This window comes from Xiphophorus couchianus, chromosome 17 (genome assembly GCF_001444195.1).
Source record: "Xiphophorus couchianus chromosome 17, X_couchianus-1.0, whole genome shotgun sequence".
NCBI lineage: Eukaryota > Metazoa > Chordata > Actinopteri > Cyprinodontiformes > Poeciliidae > Xiphophorus > Xiphophorus couchianus.
The window spans coordinates 16,598,046-16,615,177 of NC_040244.1; the positions used below are offsets into that span (position 1 = coordinate 16,598,046).

General features: G+C 39.8%; 2 protein-coding genes across 2 annotated transcripts in view; one reads left to right on the top strand and one right to left on the bottom strand.

Annotated features, from left to right (window-relative positions):
- Positions 1 to 685: 685 nt before the first annotated feature.
- nopchap1 (NOP protein chaperone 1) lies at positions 686 to 4,266 on the bottom strand. The gene is made up of 4 exons (XM_028043676.1): positions 4,107 to 4,266; positions 2,812 to 2,886; positions 2,603 to 2,736; positions 686 to 1,620 (listed from the first exon to the last, which is right to left on the bottom strand). The coding sequence occupies exons 1-4, from the start codon at positions 4,234 to 4,236 to the stop codon at positions 1,438 to 1,440; spliced, it is 522 nt and encodes a 173-aa protein (XP_027899477.1). The 5' UTR covers positions 4,237 to 4,266; the 3' UTR covers positions 686 to 1,437.
- Positions 4,267 to 6,097: 1,831 nt separating this feature from the next.
- slc41a2b (solute carrier family 41 member 2b) overlaps positions 6,098 to 17,132 on the top strand; it is a 31,070-nt gene continuing 20,035 nt past the window's right edge. The window contains exons 1-7 of the mRNA XM_028043895.1: positions 6,098 to 6,231; positions 7,665 to 8,346; positions 9,924 to 10,031; positions 11,271 to 11,342; positions 12,403 to 12,547; positions 13,213 to 13,359; positions 16,951 to 17,098. Of these exons, the coding sequence (XP_027899696.1) occupies positions 7,801 to 8,346; positions 9,924 to 10,031; positions 11,271 to 11,342; positions 12,403 to 12,547; positions 13,213 to 13,359; positions 16,951 to 17,098 (1,166 nt within the window). The 5' untranslated portion in view covers positions 6,098 to 6,231; positions 7,665 to 7,800. The remainder of the gene's footprint in view (positions 6,232 to 7,664; positions 8,347 to 9,923; positions 10,032 to 11,270; positions 11,343 to 12,402; positions 12,548 to 13,212; positions 13,360 to 16,950; positions 17,099 to 17,132) is intronic.

Genomic DNA, 17,132 nt, shown 5'->3' on the forward strand with positions numbered 1-17,132 from the left:
GTCCTGACACTTCCTGTTCTTGTCAACTATCCACCACAGCAAACGAGAGATTTTGTAATGTGGTGACACTGGTCATCACATAAATCTCTTGTGTGCTATTCTTACCATCAAACACCATCCAGATGTAAAAAAAAAATCCTCTCTTCCTGCCCTCTTTATCAAAATTAATTGCTTTTGACTATTTTTTACAAAATAAAGACACTTCTAAAAATGGTTCATGTTTTTTTGTTGTGTAAAATTTTCCAAACACTTCACTGTATTCATCACACTAATGCCATATAGATGTTTTATCCTTTACTAATTTCACAAAGTGTAGAACATTTTCCACTGTGAAAGGCAGTAAGGGAGTGTTTTCTTACTCAAAGGAAAATGTGACGCCATCCACTGAATATACAGTAACTCTCAGTGCTGGAGTGTCCCTGTGTGATTGTTGTGATGTACAACTCAGAGAATCCAGTGACGCTTGGAGATTTAGTGGTTTTCAGAACCACCATGTGGACCACTGCTGGAATCAACGAGTATATGGATGTTGTTAAAGGAGGATGGCTATGATGGTATCCAACAGCAACATACAGCCATTTAGCCTGATCCAAACAAACAATTGTTTTTGACTTCATCATAGACTTTCCTACATAATGTGACTCTTGGGTTAAAATGCATAAATAATTTCCTCATACATCTAACCTGACCTTGTTACAGTATCCTCCACATTTATTGGCAGCTTGGGTAGCAGCCAGTAAAATGTCAAACTGAAACAATTGGAAAAATCAAACCTTTAATTTGATAATATTTACCAAGTTGGGGGGAAAAAGCATTGTTGTTATTGTTATTATCTTATGTAAACATTGTTTACATAAGATGTGTTCCACAGAAATTGCCACTGATTTTTGTAGTAGAACAGCACTTCTCTTATAAAATCGCACAAAGTTGAAGTAAACCTTGCGCAACCAGTCGTCCATAAGGTTTACCAGTGACCAGTTGTTACATGACCTCTGCACATCCTCTATAGTCCAGTTTCCTCTGACGCTGTCGACAGACAGGCTCTCTACTGGACCCTGTTCTCTGAACGGATACAGTCATGGAAGAAGCTTGATTTTGTTCCGATTTGATGACAGTCCTCTTGAACAACTCAATGAAGACCCATTACAGATCTCTTGTCTGCCACACACTACATGACATGACTCCCACGGCTTCTAGAAAAGAAACAGCACTTTCTGCACTTAAATGATAGCAGAAAGTGTACAACATTAGGAACCTGCGGGTTTGGGCCTAAACTCATGGAAGGACTCACTGATCATCAGTGAAAGGCCAGGCTGGATGAGGTAGTCCCTTCATCTGACTCTGTTTATAAAACTCCCATAGGGATGATGAAAAGCTGCCACTCTGTACTCTGGAGCGTTCTTCTAACCGTCCAACAGAACTCTGCAGCCCACTCTCCTACTCGCCTCCCTGCTCCAGGACCTGGATGCTGGCCTTTTTGTTCCCTCTGTTTCCAGGCAGCTTGAGGTTCCTCTCTGTGATCTCAGCGACGTCTTCCTCAGACTCAGACTCAGACTCAGACGTCTCCTCCTCTTCTTCTGATTCGCTGCCCGACTCGTTCAGCTCCACCACAGCTACATCCTGGACAGACAGGAGCACATGATCTTTATCTGAACATTAAAACAACGGAACGTCCACTAATGTCTGCAGAACACCGCTAATCTGACGAGTGATTTGCCTTTGTCAACCATTATGGGGGAATTTGTATGTCTGATGTCAATGTTTCCAGGAGTTTCTGATCGTTTTACTAGTTGATAACCCTCTGAAGGAGGTGACTAACCTGACAGGTCTACAGGTGAAGCTCAGCAAACTAGAATATTGGAAAAGGTTAATTTGTTTCTGCAAATCAAAAAGTGAAGCTTTCTGGCTCACAGAAAACACTGAATGTCTCAGAAAATTCAATCATTTTAGATAAATAGCAAAAAAACATCAATAAAAAAATCAATGCAGGTATGTGGGACTACAGAAAGGTATGTCCATCCACTCTACACTATATGAACTCCATACATGACAGGTGCTCTTTTTGCATCTCACATTACTCCTCTTCCTTGCTTACCTTTTATCTTTCCGCCTGATTTTCTAAAAAAAAGCTAGTCAGAGTTTACAACAAGAAGGATGGAGCTGTAAACCATAACTAATCCTGGAAGAAAACCTGCAGAACCAGGGACAGTATTTGCTGTTTTACGTCCAAGCTTGATAACACTTTATGTGAAGGGATGTGCATACGACTGACATGACACCATCACAAACATGACATAACACCCATTATGAACATGAAGGAGTCATGAAGTGTCATTAGGTAAATAACAATACCTTTAACGCAAAGTTGCATTAAAATTTGCATTAAAAGTGACCTTATTTACCAATGACACAACATAACAGTCAAATATTTATGAAGACTCCTTCATGTTCATAACACATGTTATGTCATGTTAGTCTTATGCACACCCTGTCAAATAAAATGCTACTCTTAACCTTAAACACTCTTCAGCTGAAGGCTGTAGCGCACACGCACACACCCCCAGCCCCCCACACACAAATGATCATACTGAGCGACACTCACCATCTCTATGACCCGTTCTGCCTCGTCCACGTTCTGGATGTCAAAGTGTCCTTCAGGAGCCTCCTCCAGCTGCTGCTTCAGCTTCTCGTTGGCCTCAGCCATCCGAGGCAGGAAGCTCTGCAGGCGCTCCAGAACTGAAGGGCAGAAAAAGTTTGAATGTAAATGTTACGGGCAAACTTAAGGCCAGATGTTACAGGAGGAGGTCTCACCGCTGCTCCTTGGCACCCGCTCCGTCTGCAGGGATCGGCCCGCTCCGGGCTTCAGGAGGAGCTTCTCACTGAGGCCTGGAGGAAAAACAGCAGCAGGTCAAACAGAGACAGAAGGAAGAAGAGGAAACTTTTAACATCGCTTTTATCTTTCTTTTTTATGCTACGGTGGAAATGCTGATGTTTTTAGGTACATTTAGGTACTGAGAAATGGAAGCCTGCTGCAGAAAATATCCCCTCATCCCAAATGTCCAAAAGCAATGATTATATGAAGAGATCTTCTTTAGAGGTCTTTGCAGGAAGCATTAGGTTCTAAATGAGCTAAAAAAATAATTAAAAATTAACATAAGATGTAGCAATTAATTAATCAAGTCTGATCAGAGATTAAATGATCAATTACTGCGAGATCACAGTTCTTCCTTTTCATGACTTGCAACAAAAACAAAGAACTCCCATTGTTGGTGCTCCATAAAATCAGTAGCTGGTAAAAGCCTGATTGGTGCATCTACAGTGGGAGGCAGACGCTGATTAATTGGTCAAAAATAATGTGACCACTGTAATAAATGCAGGAGATTTGGCCGTTCGCTGGTCTGAAGAATGCAGAATGTCCAGATGGAAAAACATCAGCAGTGAACTTAGGGAAGCAACGCTGGCAGCTCATCAAAGTGGGAAGACTTATGAGCTCATTTCTCAACTGCGGCTTGGACAGATGCAACCCAAGCAGAAAGACATTGCTTTCTACACCAGTCAGTCATTTTACCACTGTCTTCAGTCAGAGGCTTCTTCAAATACACTGCAATACAGACTGCTGCAGGAGGCTCTGTCACAACTGTAACCATTTCTCATAACTCCTTTTAGAAAACAACAATAGGCTGAAGAACTACAACATTTTATTTCTAGCCAACGTTTAGCCAGGTTTTAAGGAATTAAACAGGACAAGCTTACTGGACTTATGTTTTCGTGCAGTTTTTCCATGCACGAAAAACATGGAAAAACTGCACGAGTTTCTATTTCTATTATATCTATGATAAAAGGACGTTGTCGAAACTATTGCTTCCGCAGTTAGCGCCCACCAAAACATGAGAAAACAACACCTGCTGTTTACTTATAGCCCTTAGATAACGCTGAGAACAATTTCTTAAAACATGTTTTTAACGCTGTTGACCCTATGCCTGAAAAGGCCGGTACACCGTTAGATTAGCTTCTCACAGTAAACGGTGTTTTACAGAATAGAAATATCCTTCATTGTTATTATTCAACATCCAGTAATTCATAAATAGTGAAGAAAACATTCATACCTCCACCGTTTCCACAAGACAGTAAAGACTGGGAAATAGTTTTCTTCGTGTTTAGGTCCATGTTGGAAGGAGAGTTTAACTCGGCATGTGCAACACATGTAGCTAACACCTGGCTACGATTTCCGGACATTTGTGATGTGTCGGTCGCTAACGATCCGGCTCTAAGAGCCGGCTCTTTGAAGTGAACGATTGGAACCAGCTCCACAATGGGAGCCGTTTTAGGATCCTATTTGGGAGCCGGGTTTTTTTCTACAGTATATCGCTGTCTCTCCGCCTCCCTGTCGTTGTGCTTGTGCTCTGCAAGTGCCAGAGCCGATAGTTTTTCCCCACATCGGTTTTTTTTTGTCCTGCGGTGCCTCGCTGTCTCTCCCCCCCCTTTCTTCCCCTTTCTCGATCTCCTTGCCCGTTTTGCTCTTCTGCTAGAGCGGAGAGTTTTTTTCCCCTCGGTCGGTCCACTGCCCTCATGTCAAGCGTGTGCTCCACACATCTGACCAATCACACATAAATAACACTGAATATTATTTGATATTTGTATTGTGGCACCTTTTCTGTTATGAAGCTGCTTTGATACTTTTTCGTATTGTGGTGGGTGTTTGTATTTATATTTAACTGTTTAATTTATTTTAAGTTATTTTTGTGGAAGTGGTGCTATTTTGTGATAATTTAATTGGTTATAATAAAAGGTTTATGAAGCATTGTTATGTGGCATTTTTACTCATCGTAAGTGCTTAACAATGTCAATAATGGAACAAAATATTATAAAATTAGGTTTAAGCTATTAATTAATTAATAATGTCAAAAATATATATGGGGAGCCGTTTGGGAGCCGAAAGAGTCGGCTCTCCACAGTAAGAAGAGCCATTAGAGCCGCATCTCGAAAAGGAGCCGAAAATCCCATCACTGCCGGACATCACCACACTTATATTTGTTTAGCACCACCTAGTGTTTAGGAAGACTCCTGAAGCTAAAACAAATCTATATTCAAAAATTGATTTCAGAATCTACTTGAAAAAAAATTAATAAAGCTCTTATTAAGCTTCTTCATATTTAGATCAATTTTAATATTTGTCGGTTTGTTTGTTTTTCTCTTAACAACGTGCACTACGTCTTTTCCCCTGCCGTACTACAATCCAAATAGCTGTGTGGCACTTTTTGTTTGGTCTGGCTAAGAGAGACTGTATGGTAAGAGGTATGACTCTGATCTTTTTTTACTTCAGATATTATTGTAGTTCTTTATCTTTAAATGGCAAGCTTAAGATTCTTCTAGAGTAAAAGTTTGAGAAATTTTATGTTTTAAATAATCTCTGTGCAGTGTAGCATTAACTTGTTTAGCTTTGACAGGTCAGGCATTGTGAAACTGAAATAAAAAGAAAAGAAACAGAATGCTACTAAAGCATCATATTGGAAGAAGTTAAAAATCTTATATAAACTGTAGTCATCCACCTGGTAAATTTGCACATAACAAACGAGCAATAATCTTTTTTTTTTATATAGCATAACTGACAGCTAAATTAAAAAAGAGTTTCTACAAAAAAAACTGTGTAGCTGAGCATATTTATGTTAATGGGACAATCATAAAAAAGTTTTTGTTTTTTTGCATTTTTAAAAAACTTGTTTAGTACTCTATTATCACCTCATCTATCTACATATCCATCAGCACTGCAAACAGGACAGATAGAGCTAATCCTTGACGTCGCCTACCTCTATGGAGTGAAAATAGTGTCAAAAAGATTTGTGCGTGCGTAAAATGATTTGTGCGTGCGTAACAGGATTTGTAAACCTTAAAAATAAAATACATGTTGAAAAAGTACACACAAATCACCTGTTACGCACGCACAAATCCTGTTACGCACGCACAAATCATTTTACGCACACACAAATCTTTTTGACACTATTTTCACTCCATATACTCCCTACCTCACTGCTGTCGTTGTGAAGTTTATGTACCTTGTCAACACGCTTAACGTAGCTTCTGCGACTAGTTCCGTCATTTTCAAACGGAGTCTCCATCGGTTTTCATTGACGATCTTTGTTGGCATTTTTTTCCTCTGACGCGGCTGGCTGGTTGGCTGTCACGTAAAACTGGCATCTCTCCTCCGGGTCGAAAATCCTTTCTGACGAACAGGTAATTCCTTGGAGAAAAAGAAAAACTAACAAAACTGTAGATATTGGAATATTTTATTGATATTTTGTCGGGACAAGTTTTGTGAAGCAGTTTAGTGGTTCACGCGGAAGGTGTCGCGAGCAGCTTCCCAACTGTTTTCATTCCTGCACAGCTAGCTTACAGCTTCCGAAGATGTTTTGCTAATATAGACCACAGCTGGCAGCTTTTATCCACCCTTTTTAAAGGAAAGTTGCTACTAAGGTGGTCAACTGAAACTAATGGATGATTTAGAGGCACTTCCGACGGCTATAACTGGTTATTTCCTTTGTCATTATTGATAAGTAAATTGTCAAAAAAAAAAAAAAAATCCATAAGGCTGTTTGGAATATAAGGACACAGTCTAACTAAAGGAGTAGTGTTAGTTTTTGGTGTTTCCCGTGCTCTCTGAAATCCTGTTTGTAGAAGTTGTCAGCCCTCGAAAGTACTAAAGAGGAAGTCTTAAATAAGATGCAACGAAGTGTCTGCTATTTATCTGATTAAACAGCATTTCCTGCTCATAGTCATATCCCTTGAACTTTAACCTTTATTTAAGCTTCTGCGCAGCATAATAAAGCAGCACTGGGAGGCGGAAGCATAAGGATTCATGGTTTTCCAGCTTCAGCTCAGACTGATTTTTAGGACATCAGTGAATATCAACCTTCCAATCCTTTCTTTCAACTCTGCCCGTCAGTTTGGGTTTAGGACCATTTCTCCATAGATTTAAAGTTGTGCCATTTTTTTCCTCCCATTTCCGTAAGTAATCTTTAACGGGAGTTGGTTATACTGAATTGTATTATTTAAGGTTATTAAATTAATACGCATATCACACTTTTCAGATGATTATTATTTTTTTGCTAAAAAAATAGTTTGAAACTATATAACTTTTAATTCCCTTCATGATTATTTGCTACTTTTTGTTGATTTCTTACATAAAATTCAAATAGAATGCATTGATGCTTGTAGTTCTAATTTAATATACTTTTGCAGGCACTGCATAGTCCAGCACCTACTGTAGTTTTAAAAGTGATTGAAAGTTCCTCAGATTCCTTAATAATTCGCTGAAACATCGCTGCGGTCTTGATGTGGCATTGCTTATTATAATATATATTTAGCTTTTATTTACAGTAACATTTCACTCAGTGTTTACATATCAGGATATAATTTTAAAAGGAGATGAACATCAGTTTTAGAGGAACAACAATATATGACACATTAAACCATGTCATCAGTTACTGAAGAAAACTAAGTGAACCTGCATCCTTCCATTACCTGTTATTCTATAGGAATCAGGGGCAGAGGTAGCAGCAGTATTGTGTTAGTCAGTGACCAACAGTAAGTGTGAGCAGGAGGTTTTTATTGTACTCTGGTTATTTTGCTCATGTTTGACATTTGCCTGTTCTCCTGTTTCCCTCCAGTGATGCCTTCCAGAAGCCAGTATTAACAAGGCCACTCCCCGTTAGCCTGCGTGAACCTCTGTGTCGTCGTTGTGCTGAGTCCGCCGTCAGTCTGGATGAGAAGAGATGAGCCTCTGCGGTCCTAGAAGCCGTCACCATGAGCATGAAGAACCTGGGCGGAGCCTTGGGGGACTCACTGGGCTCTAGCCTGGCGGTGCGGATGAGTGGGGCGGCTGGCGGATGGAGCGCTCTCTCCCTGAAACCCGTGGCCCCGATGCGCATCGGCTCCATTTTTCAGACCATGGTTCCCACTGGCTACACCAAGCTGCAGGAGGATCGATTAGCCATGGTGGACCTGGGGGCGAAACCCGAGGCCGGCTCGCTGCAGAACGGCTACAGACAGGAGGCGACTCACATGGAGGGCCGGCGGATCGTGGAGCGGGCCTCCCGCTCCTCCATAACTCTGTCGGACTGTGGAGAAGGGGGCTGCGCTGAGACAGAGCCCATGCTGGCAGAGTGGAGACTCTCCGGGGACGACGCCAGTGACAAGGAGGTAGAGGAGGATACGGTAGAGGCGCTGGGGGAAGAGGGGTCCAATATGCCCAAGGAATCACCGCTGGCCATGGCTTTGCAGATACTGGTGCCTTTTCTCTTGGCTGGCTTTGGAACGGTGTCAGCTGGAATGGTGCTGGATATTGTTCAGGTAAGCTGGTGTGAAACCAGTAAAGATCCCATCTGAACCGACTGGGATTAAAGGCTCATCTATGGTTATCAAATAACGTCTGGCTGTGGAGCTGATGTTCAGCTGCATTAACTCTGCACTGTGAAGGCCATGCAGTCATCACTGGAATAAACTCTGCTTTGAGCACGGAGCAGAAAGGATACATTATTTTAAAAAGAGGTTCTGAAAAGTGTGGCATGCTTTTATATTCATCACCCTTTATTTTGAAAATCCCCAAAGTGCAAAAAAGGAAATCATAAATCTCCTAATTAGTAAAAAGGCTGTCTGTAGGTGATTTAATCTCATTATTAATGCAGATAATCTGTTTGTGTTTTTGTCTTGTTTTGTGTGATTTAAATCACTGATTTTGTGGCTCTTCTTCAGGAATTTTTGCAAGGATGTTTTTGATATTTTTCCTTCGTAAACTGCTGTCAGGTTTATTTGTGCAGCGTATTTCATCAGCAAGGCAGTTCAGAGTTCTTTGCTGTACAAAAACATAATGCGGTAACCAATTTTGAAACATCAATAAACATTATATTTTGTCAAATGCCATCATCAAAATCATCAAATATATTAATTTTAATTATTATGAATCAAAGGCAGCTTTTAGCCTTTATTGATGTAAAGGAACTCAGTGTTTCAACAGTTTTTCAGTTTTCTGGAAGTTTGATCCAGATTACAGGAGCTTTTCCATGTTCCAAATACCTAGATATAGAAGAAAATGATAAGTTAGAAAAAAGAAGACCGATTGGACATGCAAGCATATTTATTCTATCATGGACTATAACTTGAAGTAGAATTCAGAAACACTGCCACCTGAAAGTGGGAGGTAGCAGTCACTTAATTGTGAGTTTATTGCAGTAAAATTTGCAATAAACTCACAACTGTATGAGGGATCTGTTGATTTAAAAAAAAAAAATTGCACCAATTTCTGCAACCTCCCCCCCAAAAAAAACAAAAAAAAAACTGTAGTGACTGATTAGAGAACAAACAGCATGAGGAAGATGAAGGAACCAGACGAGCAGATTTCTGGTCGCCACAGAGCAGGTTCTGGTAGATTTGGTTTACTGTATCTGTGTTAGTTTTGCGTCCTTGTAGTTTTCTGATCCTCTTTGAAATTTGATTTAAAGCCCAATTGGGAAACAGAACTGTTTTAAATGGCAGCATATTTATTAGAGAATGCTTCAAGAGACAAGAAAAAAGAGACAAGAGAATGCTTCGATGTAACCTGGATCATCATGTTGAGCCCTCCTTTACCCTGGCGGGTTTAGCTGAGCGGACCGGATCGGTCACGGTCACTACAGCTGATAAAGAAATACAGAAACAAACAAACAAAAAAAAATCTGTCCAAGAGATTGTTTGACCAATATCTAAACTTTCTCTGTTCTACTATCAGTTCTCTGTTTTCTAAGGTTTCCAGGTCGGTGTAGCTGATCTCTTTGTTGACTCAACAGGGAGAGTTGTGGACTCTTATCTGAATGTCACCAAGGCTTTTATCTTTAAATGTCAAATTAGGTTGCGTGATAAGAGGTCAGATGTTGTTTCCAATGTGTCCGCAGCACTGGGAGGCCTTCCGGTTCATCACAGAGATCTTCATCCTGGTTCCTGCTCTGCTGGGCCTGAAGGGGAACCTGGAGATGACTCTGGCCTCCAGGCTGTCCACAGCTGTGAGTCCCTCCATAAGCTCATTTTGTATTTCTGTCTCTATGATGCAAATGCTACTGTCAGAATGTGCTGGTTGGATAACCTTCAGAAAAAAAATACCACAGCATCATGGTACTGGCAGGAACCAGCATTCAAACAAAGCTGTTCAACAAGATCTGCTTGTTGTTCACAGCAGCCTTCCAACATTATCATTTCTTGGCATTCCTTTAGTTTCCACGGTGTGGCTGTTTTCAGCTGGCAGAATCACAAAAGGATTCTATGAGTCAGCTGACCACAGTGTGCAGTTTTTGAGCATTTTAATACTTTGTATGACTTGATACCAGTACTAGGTCTGAGTATTTATTGTCTCAATTATCATTACACACTGATAGATAGGAGTAGGAACTGGGGACGTGAGAGGGGGAGACACGTCCCACCCAGTATGGGAGACAAAAATAAAAAAAATTACACTGTAGAGGGAAAAAAAATTACTTGGAAATCTTTTAATTCACATGCTTTTATTTTGAAAGTGCAATACAGCTTCATATCAGTTCAAAACTCTTGAATGATGTCACCTGCACACAAGTAGGTACTGTGACCCGCAGACACATTTACCAAAAAATGGATGCAAAGTAATTTTAAATAGTTTATCTTCACTTTTAGCATTTTTGCAATAATATCACAAAATGTCATGGTTAAAGTTAAATTCCACCCACGTTTAAAGGTCACCTGTGCCTAATGGCAATCAGCTTGCTGAAGATCCTGCTCTCTAGTTCTGTGATCAGTTTGCACATAAAGTGTGCCATTTTTCACCACTTTGGTTAAGATTAGTTCATGTGAGAGTCAAGCTGCTGGAACATCTGTAAAACCTGGAGGAGAACCGTTCTGATCCTAACATCCTTCTGGAAGGGTCAGGTTGGAACACACTTCCTGTTCTGTTCACATGGAGGTAGAGAGGTATTTTAAGCCGTTGGTTTTTTCACTTCTCAATCTGAACAGAGCTGGAAGCTGAATAAAGAAAAGACAGAGCAGAACTGGGTCTTTGTTGGGGTTCCAGTTGCTGGGCCCCTCCCTCTTTGGCCCCCAGCTCCCTGCATGGAGGAGCTCCAACTTCACAGCACTGTGTCAACAACAAGCAGAGTTCAGTCAGATCAAATACCCTCTGCAGCTCCTCTAAAAGCACATTTAACCCCTTCTGGTCATGCTGATAAGGACAATTTCAGCATTGCACTACTGTTTATTATCTCTCTATCACTCTGTAGGTAAATGTAGGGAAGATGGACTCTCCCATAGAGAAGTGGAACCTAATCATCGGCAACCTGGCACTGAAGCAGGTAATCACCCAGCCGGCTCCCATCCAGCACCCTGTAAAAGTATTAGCACCCAGTACATGTTCACAGTTTAACTTTGGGATTATCATTGGGATTTTATGCGTTAAGCAAACACAAAAAGGCTCATGGTTTTTAAATTTGTCAGTTTTTTTTGTTTTTTTGCGGGGGAAGGAGGGTTCTGTGATGCTGTTTGTTCTCCATCCATATTTGAAATTATGAGACATTTTTGTTCGAGCTGCGTCTTTAAAATGATGTTCAAACCAGCAGGCATACAAAATAAAATTCACATAAAAAAAAAATACAAAAATAATTTATGCATTTAAAAGAAATTATGTGAAATAATAATAAAAAACCCATTATAAACATCCTTCAAGGCATTAAGGCATGGTCAGTTTGGTGCTAACACAAAGGCAACATTCAGGCTTCGGTGGATGGATTACTTTGGGTGAGCCTTCACAGAATATTTTTTTTAAAACAATGAATTATGTAAAAACAATAAGCTACTTTGTTGGTCCATTGTATAAAATCCCAATAAAATACTCTGAAGATTGTTACAGCAACGTGAGAAATGGTGTAAAACAATTGAAGAGGTATCTTGCTCTGCTTCTACAATTCCAGGTTTTATTATCCTCATCAGTCAATCAAATTCTTGGTTTCTTCATATTCACATTTAAGGATATTTTAACACAATAAGCTGTAAATAAGGTTGGAAGAAAAACTTCGGTCTTTACTGTGATGTAATTTATTGTAGAGGAATGAGGCCTGGGCTGTTTTGAGGCTTTTTTACCTTCTCATGAGCTGCAGCTGACAGTAGGTGATGATGAGTTTTCATGTGACTGCTGCTGATCATCCACCCACACACTGCTAAACACACAGGAACACACAGCTACGTCACCGCAGGATGACGGGCTGTTTGTCTACCTCGTTGTGGAATAACATCAGAAATGACTATGGCAGATTATACTCAGATGTAATGCTGTGCTTCTTCAACATGTCGACTTGTCTTTTTAAATTTTTTTTATTTATTTTAACAATCAAGTGAAACCCCTGTGTGTGTTTCCAGGTCCAGGCCACAGTGGTGGGGTTCCTGGCAGCTGTAGCAGCCGTCGTGCTCGGTTGGATCCCAGAGGGGAAGTTTCAGATGAGCCATGCTGTTTTGCTCTGCTCAAGCAGCGTGGCCACGGCCTTCATAGCCTCCCTGCTGCAGGGTAAACACTCTTATCATAAACTGTCACAACTGGAGCTCAGCTCCACTTCTTCCTTAAAAAATACTCTCCTCTCTGTGGATATAATTTGCTACCAACATTTCAGGGTTAGTTTTTCTTTACTCAGGAGAAAAAACTCTTTGTTTTTTTCCCTTTAGTTCTTTTTTCCCCACTTGTCTTTCTTTTTCTTCCTCTTTTTTTGCTTTTTCACCTTTTTTCTTTCTACTTTTTTTGCTTTTAATTTTTTTCCTCTTTTCCTCCTATTTTTCTCTCCACTTATTTTTCCCCATTTTGTTATTCTTTTCATTCCCCTTTTCCTTTTTTTTGATTTTTTACTTTTTTTTAAAATGCTTTGGGGTTTCATCTTTATCCATTGGGAAACTGAAATGTTTACTTGTTAAAATAAAATCTCCCTCCCCGAAGATCAAGTTTCCTCTTCCAAGCCCCTCTGGAAGTGGAAACAGAAGGTTTTTTTCTGTTAATTTAACTTCATTTCTTAATTTGACTTAATTTCTCCTCTTATTCTATATGGCTGCAGCAAACATTTCCACCCTATTTGACACTTCTCCAGTGACTCCCTATATTTTCTTGCTCTATAATGATCAGCTTAAAGTCATGTTAGTAATGACCACTGCTAAAGTTCCCTGCCATTTTCTCATTGTGTTTAGGTATCCTCATGGTCGGGGTAATTGTGGGGTCGAAAAAGACCGGCATCAACCCGGACAACGTAGCCACACCCATCGCTGCCAGTTTTGGTGACCTCATAACTCTGGCCATCCTGGCCTGGATAAGCCAAGGCCTCTACAAATGTCTGGGTCTGTAGCTAACTACTGTGTTTATGAAGCTTTCACAGCCACAGTCAAAATTACATGACTATTAGCAGGGAGCAGCTGTGTTTTCCTTTAAAAGTCTAATGGTTGGAAACTAATTGTTTAATTTTTCAGTTTAGTTTGTTTATGAGTCCTGTCTGTATTTTAGTCAGCTTTTAAATGAGATAATATGCAGCTTTCCCATTGATCCATGCAGGCTTCAGAAGTCTTTGACAAGCTGTTAAATAAAACAATTCCAGGTGATTTCAGAGAATAGTTAAATACTCCACCCATCCTCATTAGGATTGACATTTTTATTCATGTAAATTTGTTTGTGGTTGTATAAACACCAATTACTCCCACACCAACGGTGTAATGATGCATCCAGCTTACGAAACAAGACAATACATGATGGCGGTTTCATCAGACGAGACATTTCAGAGCATTTATCAATATTTTTTTGAAAATTTGGAGTCCCATTTTTGTCCCCAATGATTCAAACTATGTTTTTTTGTTTTTTTAAAATCTGCAATCGGTTAAAAAAATTGTAGATTCAGAAAAGACTGGCATCAACCCGGACAATGTGGCCACACCCACTGCAGCCTGTTTGGTGACCTCATAACTCTGGCCTGGATAAGCCAAGGCCTCTACAAATGTCTGGGTCTGTAGCTAACTACTGTGTTTATGAAGCTTTCACAGCCACAGTCAAAATTACATGACTATTAGCAGGGAGCAGCTGTGTTTTCCTTTAAGTGTTTATATTTTGGGTTTTATGTTTTCCTCATTCTGAGGGAGTGCTAATTCCAGAAAAGCATTTCAAATGCTCCCAAATGATTCCACATAATGAATTAAGGTTTTATAAATAAATTCAAACAGACAGGCCCATTTCATATTGTCCAGGATAATTCCAGTAAAAGTTATCACAGGTTTAAAATAATTCAACACAGCACCCTCATTAAGAGGACATCATGTTTGTTACCAGGTATTAGGATGATTTAAATCAAACCCAGAATGTACAAAAACATACACTGCAGATTCCACCATTTCATTTTTATAGAATCAAGACAGAACAAACTGAAAGGTTTAGTAAAAAATTAAATGGCCTTATTATGAAGTTACCACTGACATAAACATCTGTTGAAAATATGCAAAGCTCAGTGATCTACATCATCCATTTATTCAAGATGCAGATGCCTTAAGGATGCCTCTGCTATTGCATCGTAAAGTTAAATACTAATAAATATTGAAATGATAAGTCTGACAAGAAGTAGGGTAGAGAGAGAGAAGGGGAAGACATGCAAAAAATGACCTGAAACCAGATCAACCCTCTGCAAACTGAGGCACCCAGCAAACCAAATAAAGGTTTTGAACTCTGGAACTTTAAAACGGTGAATAACAATAATTTCTGATTATACATGTCTGAACTCTGAGGTTTTAAAAACAGTTTTTTTCAAACATCTAATGCATTGCTAGATGTTGATACTAATAATACTTCTACCTGTGAACGTAGGAGTATGATAAGCTTTAATAGTTTGTAGTACTAAAACACCCTGGAATAAAATCATTCATATCTTAAAAAGTTGCTTAACTCTGCTAGACCATGATTCCCCCCTCTCTCTCGATGCGTAATTAGACACTTCCCTCAGTCAGCCAGTAGGGGGCCCTCCTGACTTATTCTGTGGCATGTTTTTGATGTCTCTGCTCCAGCAGACCCGATCCAGAAAGATGCATTCTGATTCACCATCCTGCCTTAGGCTCTCAAATAAAGCTGTTTACCCGATACATTAGAACCTCTGTCAAGTTTCATCCAGTCATAGAAATGTGTGAAATTATTAATAAAAGAAACGATTAAATATTTGGAGCTTAATTTTAAATAGTTCTGGGACTGTGCAGCTGTGCAGTGAGACTGCAAACAGGAGCCCTGTTGTTCTTCACTCCAGTCACACAGATACTTTCTGTTAAATTCACATCAAAATATGTCTGCAGAACTTCTAACTTTGGATGCAGTCAGCCGAGTACCAAATGTCGCCACGGCGACGGCCATGACAGCTGCAGGGATTCAGACGACTCCTGATAGGTTTATTTATGGCAGTTGCTGTTGTTGAGGCTACCGCAACACATGGAAGTTGAAATTCTGCACATGCAGAAAACTGTATAGTTCTACAAAATATTATGATGCACTGTGTGTGTGTGCGTGTGTGTATGCAGTGCCTTGCAAATGTATGGTGAAGCAAAATGATGCATGTGTTTTTGGGGGATTGTTTGGGTCATATCTCTACCAGTTTGCCCATTCATCCTTGCAAAATGGCTTACGCGTAGTCAAAATAAATGGAGCATTAAACATCAAGTTTAAAGTCATAGAAAAGCAAAGCAAAATTCACAAAAGCTTAATCTTTGTAGATTAAAGTTAAATTGTGATGAAATAAAGCGCTCGGTTTCTTATTTTCCTGTTTGTTCGAATGTGGTCTGTCAGGCAGTGAGTTTAGTTCATTTACAAGTTCTGTTCAAAACTGAACTTATTAAATTCAGTTTAGAGGTGAATCATTTTCTTTGCATCATAATTATGTACTGCTTTTTTTAACCTGCTACATAAAGTGTTAATAACATACAATGATGTTTTTATGATTAAATCTTGTTTGTAAGAGTTCTGACCCAGACTGTTAGAGACTCAGGAAACCTTTGCAGGTGTTTGGAGTTAATTCCCTGATTAGGGTGCAACACCATGGGTTCCTAAGGTCCAATATTCATTTTTTCTGAGACACTGAAATTAACTTCAGAAAAATATTTGACTTAATCTATGAATTTAATTTCCTGAGATATTAAAATCTGCTTGTTTTATATACAGTATATATTTTTATATGCTTGCTGGTCCTAATGAAAGGAGTTAAAGTACAGTCTGACATTCAGTGGTGGTTTTGATGCCCCGGGCAACATTAGAGCGTACCAGATAAAAAATAAGTATGACCTATCATTTGGTCCTGGAGCTAGTTTTCATTGTTTCTCTGCATAGCAATGTAGTGTTGGCACCACCTACCTACTGCTGAGATTAGGGAAACTTATTTTACACACTACCCCAGAATTTAAATGGATTTCTTCTTTATGATTTTTTGGGGAAGGGGGCACGGCAGACGGAAGGCATCGTTCATGGTTCTATTTATGCAGAAAACCACAACTCAGAAATGGAAAAATGAAATATTAACTTTGTTACTGTGTGTTTGATCTTTGCATTTTATTTTTTGCACAGACATAGATAATTCATCCTCATTGGTAATTTATTTGTTATCTTGGCTATCTAGGCAGAATTAGCAGGATCACTTAGGACATTGGTAGGAGTGGTTTGGTATGATATATGGTATCGTCCGACGTATTCAGTAGAGCATTTCCACCACCAGTACTGTACGATGATACGGGTCGGTATGGGTCTGTTGTATGGGCCGCTTTCACAATGAAACGAACTCCACCGACCCGTGCCGTACCACTCAGTGGAAACAAGGCATTCTACAATTAGAATAACTTATGCAAACTTGTAATAATAAATGCTCTCCATGGGAGCTAAAGAAATGTATTTTCAGCATCTTTCTCCTGCTCCCTCCCCAGACTCCTATCCTTACGTATCATCGTTGGTTTGCGCCTTCTTTATGTGTCTGACTCCTCTGTGGATCATCATTTCCTCCAAGCACCCGGCCAGCCGCACGCTGCTGTACTCCGGATGGGAGCCAGTCATCACCGCCATGGTCATCAGCAGGTGTGTGTTATGTTGATACTTCTCAGGAGTGTGT

Bases quoted from the DNA above. Each gene is read 5' to 3' on its own strand.
- nopchap1 (XM_028043676.1), bottom strand. From the start codon at position 4,236: ATGTCCGGAAATCGTAGCCAGGTGTTAGCTACATGTGTTGCACATGCC. The intron at 2,887-4,106 runs GTATGAATGTTT...TTTTTCCTCCAG, and splicing joins GTCTTGTGGAAACGGTGGAG to GCCTCAGTGAGAAGCTCCTC. The intron at 1,621-2,602 runs GTGAGTGTCGCT...CTGTCTGTCCAG, and splicing joins CAGAACGGGTCATAGAGATG to GATGTAGCTGTGGTGGAGCT.